We start from the raw sequence: 18998 nt of genomic DNA on the forward strand, positions 1-18998 counted from the left end.
TTTCTCTGACTCTGGAGTCAGAGGCTGAGGGCACACAAGCTAGAAGTACCCTACCTCCCATCAGGGAATCACTGAAGAAATGTCACCCGATGCATTACCAAACCATCAGTCAGGGGCTGCAGGGTGGATTCTGGGGCCAGGAGCCTACCAGAGGGATGCAAACCCCTGTGCCCTCACTTAGAGCCCATACAGGGCTTGTGGTTCGTCAAACATGTCTCCTTACTGCTCTAATGTACCAGTGTATTGCTTAATGAAAGTTCTTAATTGTAATTCAATTAATTACATACACAGAGTCCCCAATTACATTTTCCAATAAGACATTGGCTGTGGTACAGGTCTAAATGCACTTAACCAATTTCAATATATTAAGACCAATTTCCCTTGAATACTAATTACTACCTAATGATAAAATGAAAAGGGGGGAACTTTCAAGAAACGGGGAGAGCGAAAGATGCAATTCATGTGGAATTTTCCAGCCCACAGAGTACAATTCAGACATTCATTACTGAAGAAGTAGGTGTGGACAGGGCACAAGTTTGTCTCTGGTACAGGTCAGCACTGGTTTTGGCCGAGGTACCACCCACCCTTGGTGCTGGCCATTGCCAAAAGGGGCTTGTGGGAAGTCTAAGAGCTAGTGGGAAAACAGGAATAACAGAGAGGGAAAAGGCCACCACACACATGCACAGACTAGCTGTGGTGTCTGGGCATAGCTGCGTGTCCTGTGTCTCAGGCACACAGACAGACAAATACTGGGCTTGGCCAACACTTGCACTGTGCATACACATCACTATGCGCTCTTAGTACACACAATCTCATTTAATCCTCCTAACAGCCCTACAGGATAGGGATTACCATCACATTTCACAGATGGGAAAATGAAGTTCACAGAGGACTTGCCTAAGGTTACACAGTGCCTGCAAACACCTTGCTTTGTCCACTACAACACATTACCAACCAGTCCACATTAACCAGAAAGCAAGAGGCGCAAACACACAGGTATTCTTACATCGGGGACAATGTTTCTGTTTCATTTAAATTCTGTTAGCATGCAGCAAAGCAGGGAGTGTTACCCGTATCTATATGGAAAAAACCTTCACCTGTACAAAAATTCCTTATAGTGAACACTTCCCTCCACCCCCAAAGTCAGACACATAACTGGCTTTTGGTAGTAATTCAACCTAAAATTCAAACCATGAAGACCACAGGTCATTTCTATTTGTAAATAGAGTTTATTTGCACGATCACATTTTCTTTTGCATTTATATGCAATATAATATATATATTGTGCTATATAATAAAAGAGGCTTAAAGCCTTGGTATTTAAGTCACATGATAGAAGTTGGAGACATTAGTAATCTGTAGCTGAAGAATGCCTCCAGAAGCCAAATGGAACCACCAGGGAGTCTCCAGGGCTGGGACAGAGCACACACAGAAGGAGGGATCAGCCCACTATGAATAAGCACCGTGAAGAGGAACTAGAAATACATCGGGATTAGCAAAGAGTCATTCACTGCCTATGGTTGCTTCCTGCCTTCCTTTTTATTTAGTAGTATTGGGGGGTGGGAGGCCGCGGTGGTGGGGGGGAGCCCAAGTACATCCATGAAGAAACATATGGGTGTGGACGCTCATCAAAATCCCAAATTGGGGCGCCTGGGTGGCTCAGTTGGTTAAGCGACTGCCTTCGGCTCAGGTCATGATCCTGGAGTCCCTGGATCGAGTCCCGCATCGGGCTCCCTGCTCGGCAGGGAGCCTGCTTCACCCTCTGACCCTCCCCCCTCTCATGTGCTCTCTCTCTCTCATTCTCTCTGTCTTAAATAAATAAATAAAATCTTTAAAAAAAAAAAAAGAAAATCCCAAATTGTATTTAAAAGCTATCACGTACTTGTCCCCTGGAGCCCTAGTGAGAAGCCTGCTGATGCCAGGGATTTGGGAGGCTCACTCTATCCAGGGTAATGAACCATACCTGGCCACAGGTACCCGGATGGTCCCTGCCCTGGGGAGGGGTGGGGGTGGTCACAGTCCAGAGTGGGGGGATGGGTCAATCCATCCAGTGGAATCAGTGATCAGACTGAGGTAAGTACTTCCTGAGTACAGGAAGCTGCCTCCTCCTCTGGTCTTCAAGGGGAATCTAAAGGAGCTGGAAGAGGCCTCCCACAGACTGAGACCCAGAGATACTCTCCCCTCCCACAGTCCACTTATCTAGGTGACTGTCCACCTTGAGCTGAGGCCTTCCTCAGGATAGCTTTAAATTAAGGAAACTGAAGATCTCAGTCATTGAAATAATGGAAGATCTTCTGGAAAAGGAAAGGAGGTCAAAGGAGGTTGACCTGACATCTAGAGAACAACCGAAGCCTCTTTGTATGGCAACTTCTACTTAGAAAATAAAATAATCAGGGGTGCCTGGGTGGCTCAGATGGTTAAGCGTCTGCCTTCGGCTCAGGTCATGATCCCAGGGTCCTGGGATCGAGCCCCACATCGGGCTCCTGGCTCAGTCAGCGAGGAGCCTGCTTCTCCCTCTCCCTCTGCCTCTCTCCCTGCTCATGCTCTCTCTCTGTATCTCTGTGTCTCAGATGAATAAATAAAATCTTAAAAAAAAAAAAAAGGAAAATAAAATAATCAGATTCAATTGTTGCACTAGAATTACTGGACAGAAGATACAGTTTTCCAGCTTCCCACCCCCAATTATTATTCATGCAATCACGTGCAAATCACCCCTTAAAGCCTCAGTTTCTTCTATAAAATAAAGATGATGAGCACAGTGGCCTAAAAGGTCATTACAATGACAGAACTTGTATCTCATTTAATCCTCAAAGAACCCTTGTGAAATAGATTCAACCACCTCCATTTACAGAGGAAACTGAGGCTCAGAGAAATGACCTGATTGGCCTGACGTTAGAGGCTGCGGAGGCATAACTTTTAAAGCCCTGCGTGACAAGGACAGACTCTTGAGTGATCAGACAGTAAAGAGACAGTGTCTGACATTTTGCTGGTACTCCATGAAGCCAGTTTAATTTCAGGCCTGCTTTCCTGATGACGGAAAATTCCCGAGTTTCTCTCTTAAAGTTGTGCAAAGAATAAGTTGGTTCGTGCTGCATTTTTCTTCTAAGGACCTGGGTGGGCTACCTATATATGATCAGTGGGTAAGAGAAAAGGTCACTGGCAACATTTGGCACAAAAGGAAAGTGAGGCTCAGTTAGGTGCCAGGATTTATATAGATGCTTGGACAAGAATGGAAGTCTTCTACCGTTACATCCTCTCCATAATGTACTCCATGCCTCCTTCTGGTCTTATTCCAGCTTCTGGCAGACAGTTGGCTGAAGGATATAGTAGATTATCAGACAAGAATCCAAACTGGAAAGCTCAAGGACTTTGGCTTGTCATTTTCTTATTTAGGCCAAGATCCAAGCACAAATGTTAACTCTCAGTCCCTAGGCAGAAACTCTTGTCATATCAGCTTCATTAGCAAGCTTCTCTCTCATAGTGTGTAAGACAATTGTCATCACAATTCTTAGGACTGAAAATTTAGTTTATTTTATCAACAATCTCAGGGTGGGCTTTGGAATCAGACAGCTGACCTAGAATTCTGGTTCTATCACTGGCTAGCTAACTTTGCACAAGTCACAACCTTTCTCCACAATTAGAAAGGTATCTTGTCAGGGTAGTTGTGAAAATTACATGAGAGCGTTTGCAAAATGTCTAGCACAATGTGTATTTACAATAGAAGGCCTAAATAAGTAATTTATGAAACATCTTTTGGTGTGGTTGGTATAAAAAGTTATGACCATCCCTCCTTGGAAGAAAAACGGAAAGGCTTATATCAACCCTTGTGGCAGTATGCTCAATCAAATGGTTTTACTTATAAGGTATACATGTATACATCTCTTCTGGGACAACAAAGAGTGGAAAGTACCCTGCTTCTTTTTTTGTTTTGTTTTTTTTAAGATTTTATTTATTTATTTGATGGAGAGAGAGAGAGACAGCGAGAGAAGGAACACAAGCAGGGGGAGTGGGAGAGGGAGAAGCAGGCTTCCCGCTGAGCAGGGAGCCTGATGCGGGGCTCGATCCCAGAACCCTGGGATCATGACCTGAGCTGAAGGCAGACGCTTAACAACTGAGCCACCCAGGCACCCAAGTACCCTGCTTCTAAGTTCTCTGGTCTTATGACACAGACTTACAGACTTACAGACTTGCCTGCTCTCCACTCCTCTTCCTCCCTCCATTCTGTATCAGTTCCTCCCCCCATCACACATCTCCTTGAGGGCCCCGACAGGTCTACGATTCCAGACCTCCACATCTGTGCCCATCTGCTCTGTCAGCCACAGAATGCTGTTTTATCTATTAATTATAGTTAACATTTATTGAGTGTTTATTATGTGCCACGCACCATTCTAAGAGCTTTATGATTATTAAAACTTACTGAATCCCGTCAACCTTATGAAGGCAGATAAACTACCCAAGAGAGGTTAAGTAAGTTGTCCAGGGTCACACAGCCACTAAGTGACACGGCCAGAATGTGAACCGAGGTAATCTGGCTCAACAGCATAGTCTCTTAAACACTGCATAATAGATGCTCCTAATTTAGTTCACCACTAAAATGGCTTTATGGACAGCAAGCCTGTCCTGATCAAACATACCAATAGAAACAAACAAACAAAAAATTCTATTCTGAAATATTTTGTCTCAATCCAACTTCTTAATATGTAGCTGTGGGAGAATAGTATTTGTTTCATTGGAATTTCTACTTAAAATTAAACAAAATATTAAAAAACCTTCTCTAGAAAAGGAATAAACTGCTTTTATAATTTACTTCCATTTTACGAATATTAGTTATAATATTCCACTGATTCCAAACCACTGACTGCCTTGTGCCCTTTGTAAATGCTGGTAAGGGCTTCTTTTACGAATACAATGATTTTATTTTTTATTTATTTTTAAAGATTTTATTTATTTACTTGACAGAGAGAGACACAGCGAGAGAGGGGAACACAAGCAGGGGGAGTGGGAGAGGGAGAAGCAGGCTTCCCGCTGAGCAGGGAGCCCAATGTGGTGCTCGATCCCAGGACCCTGGGATCATGATCTGAGCTGAAGGCAGACGCTTAATGACTGAGCCACCCAGGCGCCCCACGAATATAATGATTTTAACTCAGAGTGAGACAACTGGAATTCTTTAAAGAATGAAAGAAAATGACAGGGAGGGAGGGATTACCCACTTAAATCAGGCAAAAAAAACAAAAACAAAAACAGATAAGCAAGTTACAAAGGGGTGTGCTGTTATAATTCTCCCTTTGGTGTGCCATGGTGTAATACTATACATGGTTTTAGATCTCAAGTGTCATAAGGATTGTTAAACTAAGAGCTACTTATTTATTTATTTATTTTTAAGATGTATTTGACAAAGAGAGAAAGAGCATGAGAGAAAAAGCACGAGCAGGGGGGAGGGGCAGAGGGAGAGGGAGATACAGACTCCCTGATGAAGAGAGAGCCCGATGTGGGGCTCAATCCCAGGTCCCTGGATCGTGACCTGAGCCGAAGGCAGACACTTAACTGACTGAGTCACCCAGGTGCCCCAAGAGCTACTCTTTTATGTAATCTTTATCTGTGTGAACTTAACTTTATTGCTTGTTTACTTCTTAGAAAGTCATGCATGCTCATTATAGAAACTCTGGAAACTATAAGTAAAGTATAAAGAGGAAGGAAAATTAATTACCCAGAATCTTGCCAACCAGAGACAACCACTATTAATATTTTGTCATTTTCCTTCTACTCTTTTTGGTTTGTTTTTACATAGTAGATATTAGTCCATATGTGTTATTTTGTATCCTTGATATTTTTCCTCCTTAATATGACACCACAAGTTATTTCTCCCATTGTGAAAACTCTCGGTAAACACAACTTATAAGAGCTGAATAACATTCTACATCTCCTGAGATGATTATCCTTTTAACCTGTTATGTTGGCAAATTATCTTGACTGTTTTGTTTTGTTTTTTTAAAGTAGGCGCCATGCCCAGTGCGTGGCTCGAACTCACAACTATGAGATCAAGACCTGAGTCGTGATCAAGAGTCGGGATGCTCAACCGACTGAGCTATCCAGGCACCCCTAACTGGGTTTTCCTAATGTCACACTAACCTTGTACTCTTCTGAATAAATCCAACTTGGGACTGCTATATTATTCCCTTAATATAATACTGGATTCAGTTTAATATTTTGTTTAGGATATTTGTATCTATTTAAATTTTCTGTGTTGCATAGTCTTTATTAGGGTTTGGTAACAAGACTAAGATAGTCTCTTAAAATGAATTGGAGAATGTCACTTCTTTTTCTATTCTTTGGAACAGCTGATGTAAGACTGGAGTTATTTCTTCCTTAGGTGTTTGGTACAACTAGCCAGTGAAATCATCTGGGCCTGATTTTTCTTTGTGGGAAGGTTTTTAATTGTGAACTCAATTTTCAAAATAGTTATGGGTATACTCAAGTTTTCTATTTCTTCTTGTGTCAATTTTGGTAAGTTGACCTTTTTTTTTTTTTTTAAGGAATTTGTCCTTTTCATCTACATTTTCATGATTTTTGGTATGGAGGTTTTCAAAATAATTTCATATTACCTGTTTAATAACTGCAGATCCTTGATAATAAAAGTATAACTCCTTTTTATTTTACTACCATTTGTTTCTGTTATTTCTCTTCCTTGTCTTTGATCTATTTCATCAGAGGTTTAGTAATTTATTAATGTTTTCCAAGAACTAATTTTTGTTTTTGATGTCCCTAAATCTTCTACTTCCTTAATTTATGCTCTTTCTATTGCTTCCTTCCTTTTATTCTCTTGATGTTTCTTTATTTGGTTTCTTTTCTAATTTTTTGAGCTGAATGCTTAGCTTATTACTTTTTGGGACTTTCTTCATTTGTAATATATGAATTTGAACGCTATGAAATTTCCTTTAAATACAGCAGCCCTCAAACTCAGATGATGTCAGGGTAAAATTGTTCCTAGGTATTGATCTTAGTTCTTTTGGTTCAATCTTCTCCCACATATAGGCCATTAATTATTTTCTATCTTGTGCTTTCTGATGACTTTAGGATGATGATTTGTGTATTTTAATCAGCTTTTTAAGTTACCTTCAGTGGGAGAATTTGTTCAAATTACTTGGTCTGCCTTTACCAAAAGGTGATGTGCTCTGCACAATTTTTCAATATAGGGATATACCTTAATTTATCCAACTAGTCTTCTAGTGTTAGATAATATAAATATCTTACAACTATCATTATACATATATATTTATCGCATTTCAGATTTTTTTTCTCCTTAAGACAAATATTCAAAAGCAGAAATGCTGGGGAAAACATTTTTAGGTCTCTTGATACTGTTGCAGTTACATTAACTTGCACTAGTCACTGGTGTTTGAATAAGCCTATTTCTCCCCCACAATAAGGACTCTTTTTTAAATACCCAGCTTATTTGACAGGTGAAAAGTATTCCACTGTTGCTTTAAAATGTTTTTATCTTATATTGTTGATAGGGATAAACATTTTTTGTTCACTACTTATTTGAATTTTTATACCATTTGGGAATCCAATTGATTTTTATTTCCTTGTATATTTATATAAGATACTTATAACTGGCTGCCGACTGTGGGGATACCAACCTTCTGCCTTTGAGAATCTGTTGCTAAATGCAAAGATCATGTTTCACCATCCTGATGAAATTTGTGCATGCCTCTCCAGCAGAGGCTGTCAGGGCCCGTGGTCAGTGAATAGCAAGCTGGTCTTGCTTAGAGGGTCAGTGACTAAAAATTGCCATTCATTCACTCATTCAATCTATACTTACTAAGCTCCTTCAGTACTGGCTTGTAGTGGATGATGAGTGAATATTTGCTGAAATAATGAGGGACAACCTTTATGGGTCAAGGATACCCTCACAGACCTGACAACCTAGTGGGGGAGATAGACATGAAATGATCACTGAGAAAAATATATAATTATAAGCAGAAATATATCTAATGAAGAAAAAGTAGTATGCTCTATGACAGAATAGAATAGGGTATCCAAGTGAGGAACGGATCAGGTTTAGGTGAGGGAGGTGGGGGGATCACAGGTGGCCTCTTTGAAGATGTGACATTTGAATTGAGACAAAAGATGAGAAACAGTTAACTGGAGTGGGGGAAAGTGGGTGTTCCTCGCAGAAGAAACAGCCTGTGTAAATGACCCAAAGCAGGAATGACAGCGGAGAGTTGGCTGCCATAATCTCAGTTTTCACGTCCTTGCCCCTTGAATCAGTGGGACTATAGAGGAGGGAGTGGTAAAGATTCACAACACGGAAACTGAAGAAGAAATGAACTGAAGTTTCAAAAAGGCTTACAGCATAGCTCTAGGAACCACTACACTGCCTCCTACTAAGGAGTATGCAAACAGAATTTTCTAAAACTAGAAGTCTGAACAGTGATACTGACAGGGCCAGTTGTTTTATATACAAAATAGTCTTTGCCTCAGAAAAGGCCTCATATTTATTTCTAAGCTGTTTCCAGGGCTGCTCCTAACTTAGGAAGATACAGCTTAACAGAAAAATATTAATCACACAGTGCTAAACAGGATGCAGACTTTTTACCAAAATGCGCAAAATCAATCATTTCACTTTGGGACACACTTTTGGCACAAAGGCTGAGATCTGCCTTGGAAAACAAAGTCATTTCAAATCTGCCTAGAGAAGCCAGACCAGTGAGTGTTCCCAAACACAGGACTCCTAAGCATGTTTGCAACGGACAAAGCGGGCATGGAGCGAGGAGGCCAACGTACTGTTCTCTCGGACCAAGCAGAACTCCCATGCGCTCTGGCTCTCCAAAGTGCTCTCCAGGTCCACGGCGACATTGGGCTCGCTCTGCTTCTCCAGGCGGTACTGAGGGCCTGGAAGATCAAAGGGGCAGGAGGAGGGGAGGAAGTCTGAAACAATGAATTTAACATTGAAAAAACACCACATACTGGCGAAAAGCTGATAAAGCATTAGGCAAACTGCTGAAGTCTGTCTGAGGGGGTCTAGCTATCCAAGATGGAAGAGTTTGGGGTTTTTTCCACAAGGTTTTACACACTTGTTTGTTCTATTATCAGCTCCGTTTTTGCTCAGCTCCCCCAAACAAGGTGAGAGGTAGATGGCTTTTGAGCTGGCCTGACCTGGAATCACAACATGGCTACACGGTTTCTCAGATATGAGCAAATAACCTACCCTCTCCAAGCCTCTGTTTCCTAATATGTAATGGGGGGATACTTATACCTTAAGGATTATTGTGAAGATTACAGATGATACAGGAAAAATACTTAGTAAGGCACCTGCCTCATGGGAGGCACTCCTATAGAAGTACTTATTAATAATCATTATATAATAATGAATAATCAATTACAAGCAGGAATAAAGTATGTTTAGAACTCTAATATGACGACAGCCCAAAATTTTTTAAAAATTTAAAACGCAGGTGAGGTAAAAAAAAATCTCTGATTTCTGGGTTATGGTAATAGACAGTAGCTGCTGATTCATGTTTTTGTTGAAACATTCATGAAAACACAAAGACACGGGTTCAATAATACTGAAAACCAGGAATACTAGCTAGCCTGTGTCACACGGGGTTCTGGCAGATCTTAATAAAACACTGGGGCATTTTATACATTTATTCATGTATTTCTTTGTCAAGCCAAATGACAATCTTGTTCTCAGATAACACCTAACAGGTCCAATGATCAGATTCAAAAGACTGCTCCTGTTGTTAATGGTTATTGAAAAGATTAGAGGCGTAAGAAACTGTCTTATTATTTTGACTATGAAAGGCGTGTTTGGTCAGACAGAGAGGAGGTGTAAGAGATCTGAGGAAAGCATCAGAGGCCTTCGGGGCTCCCAGGCGGAACACATATTTTTAGATATGTTCTTCAGCTGTTGTCAACTTGTTGTTATTCACATCCAGTACTACTCCTTCACTAGTTGGAGGCATTTCACTCACATCCTCCGTGTCATTCTCCTCCCGTATGTACTACGTTCATCGAGAGCACTGTCGTGTCATGTCAGTTTCATGGGATAGTCTATCTTTTCTCTAATTGGTATGCCATTAGCAAGTCTCAGAGTTCTTACACACATTGAGTCTTCTGTACACTACTTGTAGCTCTTAAACTTTTACTAAGTCAACAATGTTCAAAACACTTATCTGTTTACACAAATATGTACTCAGAAGCCTACACAATTCACATAAACTCTAATACACTATGTTCAGGTCATGAGGGTACTGTATTTCAACATTATATACAGTTAAATTTTCATTTCAAAAATATTTAGCAAATAAAGGTCTCTGATGTCTGTCACCTATCACTGACATTTTCAATTACCAGGCATGTTTGCTGCTGATTGCTGATCCCTCCACACTCACTGGGGGAAAGTAATCACAGAAAAATCGTGCCCAGCTGAACTTTCAGAAAACTGGTGAGTAGAGTCCTATGTACCCTCTCCTTTCCTTCCTTTCCCCTCCCAGCACCCACCTTTCATAGCTATGGGCCTCTTCAAGCCCATGAGGGGAAGGGAGTCACCGCTGAACCTAGAGAGCTGCTTTCTAAGACACTGGCCTGTTAAACTAGCTTGGACTGCCCACCCCCAGTACCTCCCAGCAACACCGTGTGCCACACACTGACATCCACCTCTATGAATTTACAGGGAAACTGGGTACAAAGTTTAGCTATAACAATGCACTTTTTTATGATGGCCAAAATTTGGGAACACCCTAAATATAACAACAGGGGACTGGTTAAATAAAATATTGTGAAAAACCATAAAGATATTAAAAGTGATGCTGCAAAAATACTTAATTTTATAAAACACGTTTACAGTATGCTACTTTATGAAAAATCAGCAAATTATAACACAATACATGTAAGAAGATTGTAATTGTGACAAAATATGTGTAAAGTCACAGGGGAAAAAAAGACCGCAAGGTTATTTCCAATATGTGAATAGTGCTTATACTGGATGGTGGGATAATGAGCGTTTTTATTTTTCCTTAGTGTTTTTCTGTACTTTTCACATTTCCTATAATAAATAAAGGCTACTTTTATAATTTAAAATACATCATATATACTTACAAGTCCCTGATTTCTATTACTATGCCATTTTTCTGAGGATACCATAATTATCTCACATTGTAGCTTCTGTAATGGGTCTTTCACATGTGATCATTTAATCAAAACCAGACATTTACCTGTTTATGTAGATCGCTATTTGCATCTTAAGTAACCCTACAACCTAGGCTTGCTTAGTCTGACTCTGAGCACAGTGTACAGGGGGCTGGGCTTCTCAAGCTGTCTGCCTACCTGACAGCTGGACTGTAAATAAGCCACCACTTTCCTGATCGCTGGGAGCCAAGGCCTGGCTGCATCGGGGTGTATATCAGGCTGGTCTCCTTTGCACTCTTTCCTTCCAGTCTCTGTGGCTGCCTAGGAAACACGATGAGGGAAACCAGGGGAGGCAGGGAGTATGAGGAAGGGTTCCTTGTCCTTAAACATGATGAGCCCCTGCACCACTCTCAAAGCCATAACTGCCATCATTCAACATTCACTCTCTTGTTTCTTGGGTCTTGCAGATATTTCTATTAAAATAGTTTGTTTCATGAAAGTAGCTTTAGGATTTTCTCCTTGAAGCCTAATATGATGATGACTCTCACTCACTGAATGGCCATTATATGCCAAGCATTCTACATGTTACCCTAGTGTATGCTCACAACAACTCTAAGAGGCAGATATTATCATTCCCATTTCACAGATTGGGACCCTAAAGGTTGGCAGGGTGAAGTAACTTGGCCAAGATCACAAAGGTAGGAAGTAGGACAGGGGAAATAAAACCCAAGGGTTTTAGGCTCTAAAGCCTCTGTGTTTTAAACCTTTCTTCCTCTAGCAAATATAAATTACTGGCCAATTATAAAGGGGCCATAGTTTATACCATAAGTATAGATTTTTGTAGATTTGTAGTTTCATTTGGATTCTGAATCACTTAACTTGTGGTTTCTATAAATTCAAAATGAAAATGATCTGAAATAATTTATTTTAATGAAATCCATACATACTAAATATCCTGTCCAATGGCTGTATCCTGGGTCCTTATGAAGACAGATCACCTTATTTTTCCATCCATCCAGGAAGACCCTCTCCCTCTTATCTTTCCTTAAGAATATTCTTATGTGTGCCCAGTTTTGTCATTAATTGAAATTTTCAGTGTCATTTTCTGCCCTGGGTACTCCCCCTGCTCTTCCATAAAAGCTAAAGACCAATTTGGAAACCCATTTCTGAGCTTAGCAAAGGACTGATGGGTCTTAACTTTGGGGAAGATAGGGTGGCTAAGCTGGACTTGAGATCAAAACCCAAATGGAAAACTGCCTCTTACAAATATCAACTTCACTCCTAATTCTTGCCCAGTGGATAAAATAGCTCACACAGAAAGACTGTTGCACACATTTGTCCCTGAAAAAGTCAGATGGATAACTTCAGGCCACATCATGTAATGAGAGGCAGGGTATGTATGAGAAGCAATATAACCTGGTGGTTAAGGGCATGGACTTGGGGCCAGATTGCCTCGCTCTAGTCCTGGATGATCAACTTAGCTGTATGATTTTGGGGCAACTCAATCTCTTTCAGTTTCTTCATCTGTAAAATGGGGATAATAATACCTCATAGGCCTATCTGAGGATTTGATGAGTTAATAGCTGCAAAGCAGTTAGAACAGTATCTGATACATTAATAGTGTTACGTAAGTGTCAGCTATCCACCACAGCCTCGTCAGGGACTATAACAATACTGAGAGATCCTAACATGGTAGGGCCTACTACTGTGTGCCAGGTACTGTGCTAGGCCTTTTATTCAGATCATCTGATTTGTCACCCTAGCATGTAAAGAATATGAATTCCATTTCATGCAGGAAGAAACTGGGACTTACAAAGGCTAAATAACGGGTTCAAGGTTCCGTAGGAAGTGGTGGAATGAGGATTCATAGCCAGGCTGCCCCAGCCTGCACTCTGTAATATGTACAAATCATACCACCTCCCTCATAGCAAGTTCTTAATATAACGTCTGGTGATGATAATCAAGATTATGACAACCCAGACCTACTAGATCTATCAACCTATAGTTTCTATCAAATGCTTAATTTTCAGGCAGCTAACATGGGAGAAAAGAAAAAATAGCAGCCAAAATCACTTTAAAAAGACAAGCTGTGAGGTCAGTTTCTATTAATATATTTTTGCCAAGGAAATGATTATATAAAAGATAAAAGTCTCCTTCACACTGAACAGAACATAGTTCTCAAGGCAACATCCACCTTTAGAAAGAGGTTTTAAAATGTCACAGCTGCGCATGAAGCCACATGCCCTCTACTTCGCAGTGGATGTGGACACAAAAGGAAGATTCTGGGAAGCAGTTATTGGGCAGCGACAGGAAAACCTGTCTGGGCATTCCAATGATGTATTTATTGCAGTAATACCATGTCACCGGATGGTCTAGGAACAAAATGGTGCTCTGGGCACTTTGGGAGTGATCCAAGTTATAATACCCAGGCAGGATTTTTATAGGATTTTGTAAACCCGAGGCAAACATCGCAGCACATAAGTTTCAAAGAAAATCTGAAGTATCTGCTGGATAGTGGATACATACATGGTCAGTCCAGCTTCCTCTATCCCTTCAATCCTTGACTGAAACATCAAAGGTTTTAGCACACAGTTCCTTAACAGCTTAGAGCCAGCTGAGAGTTGAAATCCAGTGGGAAGCAAATGCAGAAGCCCAAAGAGAGAGACCATTGTCTCAATCACTCTGCATCTTCTTTCTGAAGTTTCGGAGAAACTTCCTTCAGACCTCACTCTCAGGAAAAAGCTGCACTTTCTCGGAGCAACTGGTTTGCTCTTTTGTATCTTTAGATAGTTTAACATAAATCTTGTAAACTAACTGATAGTTTCCCTTTCTCCTTTGCCTGTGAGGAAGCTCAGCACTAAACATGTGATCCAACTGGGCTGACTGGGCACACATTTCTGTGACAATTAATCCTCTGGATCTTTATTTTCCTTTTCCTTTCATGTTGTCTTTCAGTTCATGTATTTTTATCCTATTATAAGGATGTATATATTCCAAATGCTCTTTGGATTGAAGTGAGATATAAATGAATTAAGCTATCACTGTTATTGCTGAGCACCGGAACAAGTTTGAGGACCACCTGTCTGAAGAAAAATGATGAAGTCAAAGGTTGAATACTTCCGTGGACGTGCCTTCATGTCAATCGTTTTCCATTCACCAGCTTCAAGAGCTGCTTTAATCTGAAAGAGCTTCTTGTAGCCAGAAAAAGATGCAGTATGAGCCAGTAATAGGAAAGGCTGGATTCCGAGCAGAAAACTCCAGGTGTTTGCACCCTTTCAGGGAGTAACAGGGCCAGACATGCATTCTGGGTAAGTTACTTAGCCTCTGCGTATTTTCTCATCTGTAAAATGAGGATAACAGAACCTCCCTCAGAAGGCTGCCGTTAAGATGAAATGAGACAATCCTTGACTCCTTCAGCACAGTGCTCAGTGACGGCACCTACTATTGCCAGTACGGGCTGGGACAGAGCCGGCTGAGATGAGGTGCAGGCAGACCCCTAAGTCAAGAGTCCCAACGGGCTCAGAGCCCCATTAAGGGAAGACACGCGATGGCAGGGAACGCTGGCGTCAACACAGCCGTCACATCCTTTCTCGTGTGTGTCCAAGGTAGGGGTGCAGGGTGGGAGAGGGGGCATATCTATTTAAACAAGCTTGCTTTTAAGTTATAAGATTAGAGACTTGTTCAGCAGCCAGGATCCCTAAGGTTCCCTAGGCTCAGGCTCAACAAATACAGTGTGAGAATGATGAGTAAGGGTCATGCAGCCAAGCGGGGTAGCACCAATATCAAAGGACAGGCAATGTTCCAACGCCACCCAGACATCCACACAACAAACGTATCCTGAGCATCAACAATGACCCAGCCACTGTGATGAATAATCAGTGATTCCTGCCCTCAAGTGAGCTGGGGGAGGCGGCAGGACACACAGGAGGAGATGTTATCCAAAGGGCCCAAGTCAGTGCTCCTGTTCGGTAGGGCTAGATACGGTGCCGCGGAAGCACAGAAGAGGCAAACAATGAACTTCCTCTACCCCCAGGTGGAAACATCTGAGCACAGGCTTGAAGGAGGACTCAGAGCCAGTGAAGCAGGGGAAATACTGCATTTCTACAGAGGGAATATGATGTCCAAAAGCAAGGAGGTACTAAAGAGCCCACACGGACCAAGAGAAATTCAGTGCGGAAAAGGTCTCAGTCCTGTTGGGGTGCGAGGGGAAGTGGGTTGGGGTGCTTGGTCCAGACTGTTGGTCAAGGTCTGTGAGTAACAGATGCTAACAGAGCAGGGAAGTGACATAATCAGCCTGACACTGTGGTAAGATTCTTCTGGTGGCACTGTGGACAATGGGCTGGAGGAGACTGGTGGCAGGGAGGCCCATTCAAGGCAAACCGTGCCAAGCCTTGCCTGCTCTATGGCAGCGGCTGGCGGAATCCTGATCCTCACTGAGCCAGAGCCACCACTGACACGCTGACGCTGTCAGTATCAGAGCTCAGACCCAACATCAGCTCTTCTGAAATGTCTGCATTCAGCGTCAGTGCCATCGCTTATAACTCTTCCTCTAGGGGAGACTATAATCATTTTCTGCTTGATCTTAATGTAAGCACTGAATTATATTCAAGTGATAGCCACTGTAGCTTATACTCCCGCTGAGGCTCAGATTGGATAATTTGGAATTTAAATAATAAAAAAGGAACAAGCTGACATGACAATAAGGTCACACTTTAGCCTCTTCTGAGCCAATACACAATTTGCTCTCAGTGAAACAGCCGAATATAATCAAATTAAATACAATTCCTATTACAAAAGAAGACCAAGGCTGTTCCAATAAACCAATTCTCCTGCCTAGTTAAACTGCAAAACCTTCAGGAAAGGTTTTGAAAGCATGACCCATCAGTTCTAATTTTTAAAAACTTATCCTTTCAGTCAAGACTAGAAAAAGGCCCATTCCAACTTTTATCTTTACTACAAAGTGCTGTTATCTTGGCCTGATGTCAGGAGCTCTATCTCTCTTTCTGCTGACAAGCAGAGACGAGAAAGATAAGATTGGAAACGAATCTCACTTCTCTGAGTAAATAAATAATCAATACTCATCTAAATGTAAATGAGAAGGGAGCCCCCTCTGATAACAGCACTCTTATCAGAGAGCCAATTTTCTTCAGACATTTGGCCTCAACCAAATCACCATCATTCAGCCCCAGCCTAATGGCAAAAAATCGTAACTAAATTGAACCGATCACCAGAGATCAACTAAGTTCGGCCCTGGCCACTTCAGGTTCAAATGTTTGGGAATGCAATTTTGCCCCCATTAACTTTCAATAGCAATGAAGAACAGACTGGTCAAGGGGCTAGTCTGTGCAATAAACAAACCCCAGAACGGGGGTGGCTGGAGGATGAGGAGGAGTGGGCTTAAGTGTTTAAACAAGGCCAGAACTGTGGCCAACCCCAAAACCGTGCAGGGAAGGCTCCTGCCTTCCTGGTGGGGAGATGGTATTCTTTACTATCATCACAGGCTTGGCTGAAATTGAGAAGACATTTAATTTGCCTGATGATGATGGTTAAAGTTTATTAAAACAGATGTAAATAAAGAAAAAAAAGAGATATTAAAAAGCTACAGTAGCTAAAAATAACCTAACGTTCAAATGATCAATTTCCTCCAAGTAAGTTGTATCAGACTTATATCTGACCCAGCAGTGCTGCACTGACCTGATTTTACTGAAATAAGACGCCGTCTACAAGACAAATCACTTTAAAACCACTGCACTGGGGTTTCCATTTCTTTGCTGCAAGACTCAATTCACTGCTGATGAGAGTATTGGGGAAATTATGACCATTATTGATAGGACAGCAAAACCACTTTTACACAGTAGTCTTCAAGTTGACAGAAAGCTTGTACTGGACCATTAATGAAGGTGTCAGCTAGAATCAGAAATTAAAGACAAAGGCTGGGAAAGGCCTAATTCTTAGAGCATGTTAAGGATACCAGACAAACAGAAAAAGCAGACATTCATTCTCTTAAGAGTAACAGGGCCTAGGCAAGGATCAGCTGAGGAGCACGCTGCACTGCCTACAATTAGGGAAAGGAAATGCCTCTTTTTTTGCCTGGCCCTGGAGCTCCTAGAGCATAGTTTCTCAACACTATCTGCTCCAAAATCTTTATTAGCCAAAGGAGGCCATGAATGACCGTGTAAGACAGAACTATTTTTGAGTAGTTTTGACTAGTTTTACCATCTCTGCTCCCACTGAGTATCTAATCCTAGAAGGCGGACATGCGGTAGTTAGACAATGGGTTTGGAGTCAGAAAGACCTTGATTAAAATATTGGCTTTTTTACAAGCTATGTGACCTGGGCACATTAGCTGATCTAAACCTTTGTGGAGTAACTGCAAAGATTATGTGTAACACGATGCCTACGACATAATAAACACTCAATAAATGTTGATTGTTATACTGCTATGCAAATTTAACAAAATCATCAACTTACCCTTTTTTTATACAACAGTGAGTGACACTGAGGACTTTCCTGGCCCTTAACAAAGCACTTTACATGCATGAGCACTCTGAATCATAAAACTCTGAGGGAGGCCCCATTATAATCCTCATTTTACAGAGGAGAAAAAAAAAATGTGGAGTGGTTAAGTCATGTGTCCACAGTGTGGCCAGGACAAGAATCCAGGTGTGTGATTCCAGAGCCTACGCTCTTAACCACACTATTATGCCGTATTCCAGAAAGAGCATGCTATAATCTTCTTGATTTGGGGGTTGAAAAAAAGAATTATAAGGTTGAGATGATTTACTGGCTCAGAAAGGAGTAAAGGTGTTGGGTGGGAAACGAGGTGGGAAGAGAGAGAGTAGTTGGTCTTATGGGGCTCAAAACTGAGGGCTCCCCCAGCCCCCACAGCAGGCACCTATCCGATGGGCACTTAAAGTAAACACCGGCTGCCTGCCCTGAGTTTTTCAGGGTGGAGGGGGACCTTTTTCTAAGTTAAATGATTTACAGAGTTACTGCCTCAATCCACAGTTCTGAAAGTATGATTTCTTTAGGGTTTAACTATACCCATTTCTAGTCTTGTTACAACTTTTTTATTGCGATAGAAAACATTTACTGGAAATATGTTACTGCTATTACCAGGTCATAAAATAAAAAGAAAAATAGTTTATGTATTGCCATCATTTCCAATCATCAATCAGAAAGTGCCAAGAGGAGGAAAGGAAAGGGCGTACAGCCGAGATTTCCTTCTTTGTGTAGGAGAAAATGCAGGAGCATCATAATTCTTTAGAACAAATTTCTTCTTGAATACCCAGTCTCACAGATGGGCTCTTGGGAGGAGTAGGGAGGCACACCTTTTGGCATCTCCCCTCCTCTCTGCAGCCCTGCCCGAATCCCTGTCAGAATCAAGAGCTCTTTCATTGCAACTTCCTTGGGGCCTTGCTTCTCTCAGTGTATTGAGCACGCTGGATTAGAAGCATTTCTGTCTATTTGTCATTGTTTCCCCCCAACTCCTACAAATCTTTGAAGATGAGGGTGGAGGGGCTTTTTAATAAAACCAACTCTGTATTCCCAGAGCTCCAGCACAGCAACAGGCTCTTTGTAGGTGCTCAATAATCTTTGTTCAATAGAATGACCTCAACAAGGTGGCATTTTAAATTGAACAACCTTGACTCTTGACCCAACAAAGGAATCTATCCTGAGAAGCATTACTCCAAGTACACAATGACGTATGTTCAAATATGTTCACTGCAGCACTGTTTTAAAATCAAAAATTGCACAGTCTAAATATTCTCCAGCAGGAAACGATTAAATAAATTACGGTACATCTGTACATTGGAATGTTATGTAGCTGTTAAAAAAATAAACTAAGTTAACAAGACATGGGA

General features: G+C 41.4%; 1 protein-coding gene across 6 annotated transcripts in view; it reads right to left on the bottom strand.

Annotated features, from left to right (window-relative positions):
- MAPKAP1 (MAPK associated protein 1) overlaps positions 1-18998 on the bottom strand; it is a 236231-nt gene that overhangs the window by 53235 nt on the left and 163998 nt on the right. For 5 of the 6 annotated variants that reach the window (XM_032418388.1, XM_032418389.1, XM_032418383.1 and 2 more), the window contains one exon: positions 8788-8895. The exons of the other annotated variant lie outside the window; for it this stretch is intronic. In XM_032418388.1, the coding sequence (XP_032274279.1) occupies positions 8788-8895 (108 nt within the window). The remainder of the gene's footprint in view (positions 1-8787; positions 8896-18998) is intronic. 6 annotated transcript variants of the gene reach the window in all.

The sequence above is a fragment of the Phoca vitulina genome, unplaced genomic scaffold, assembly GCF_004348235.1.
Source record: "Phoca vitulina isolate PV1807 unplaced genomic scaffold, GSC_HSeal_1.0 scaffold21, whole genome shotgun sequence".
In the NCBI taxonomy this organism is placed as follows: Eukaryota; Metazoa; Chordata; class Mammalia; order Carnivora; family Phocidae; genus Phoca; species Phoca vitulina.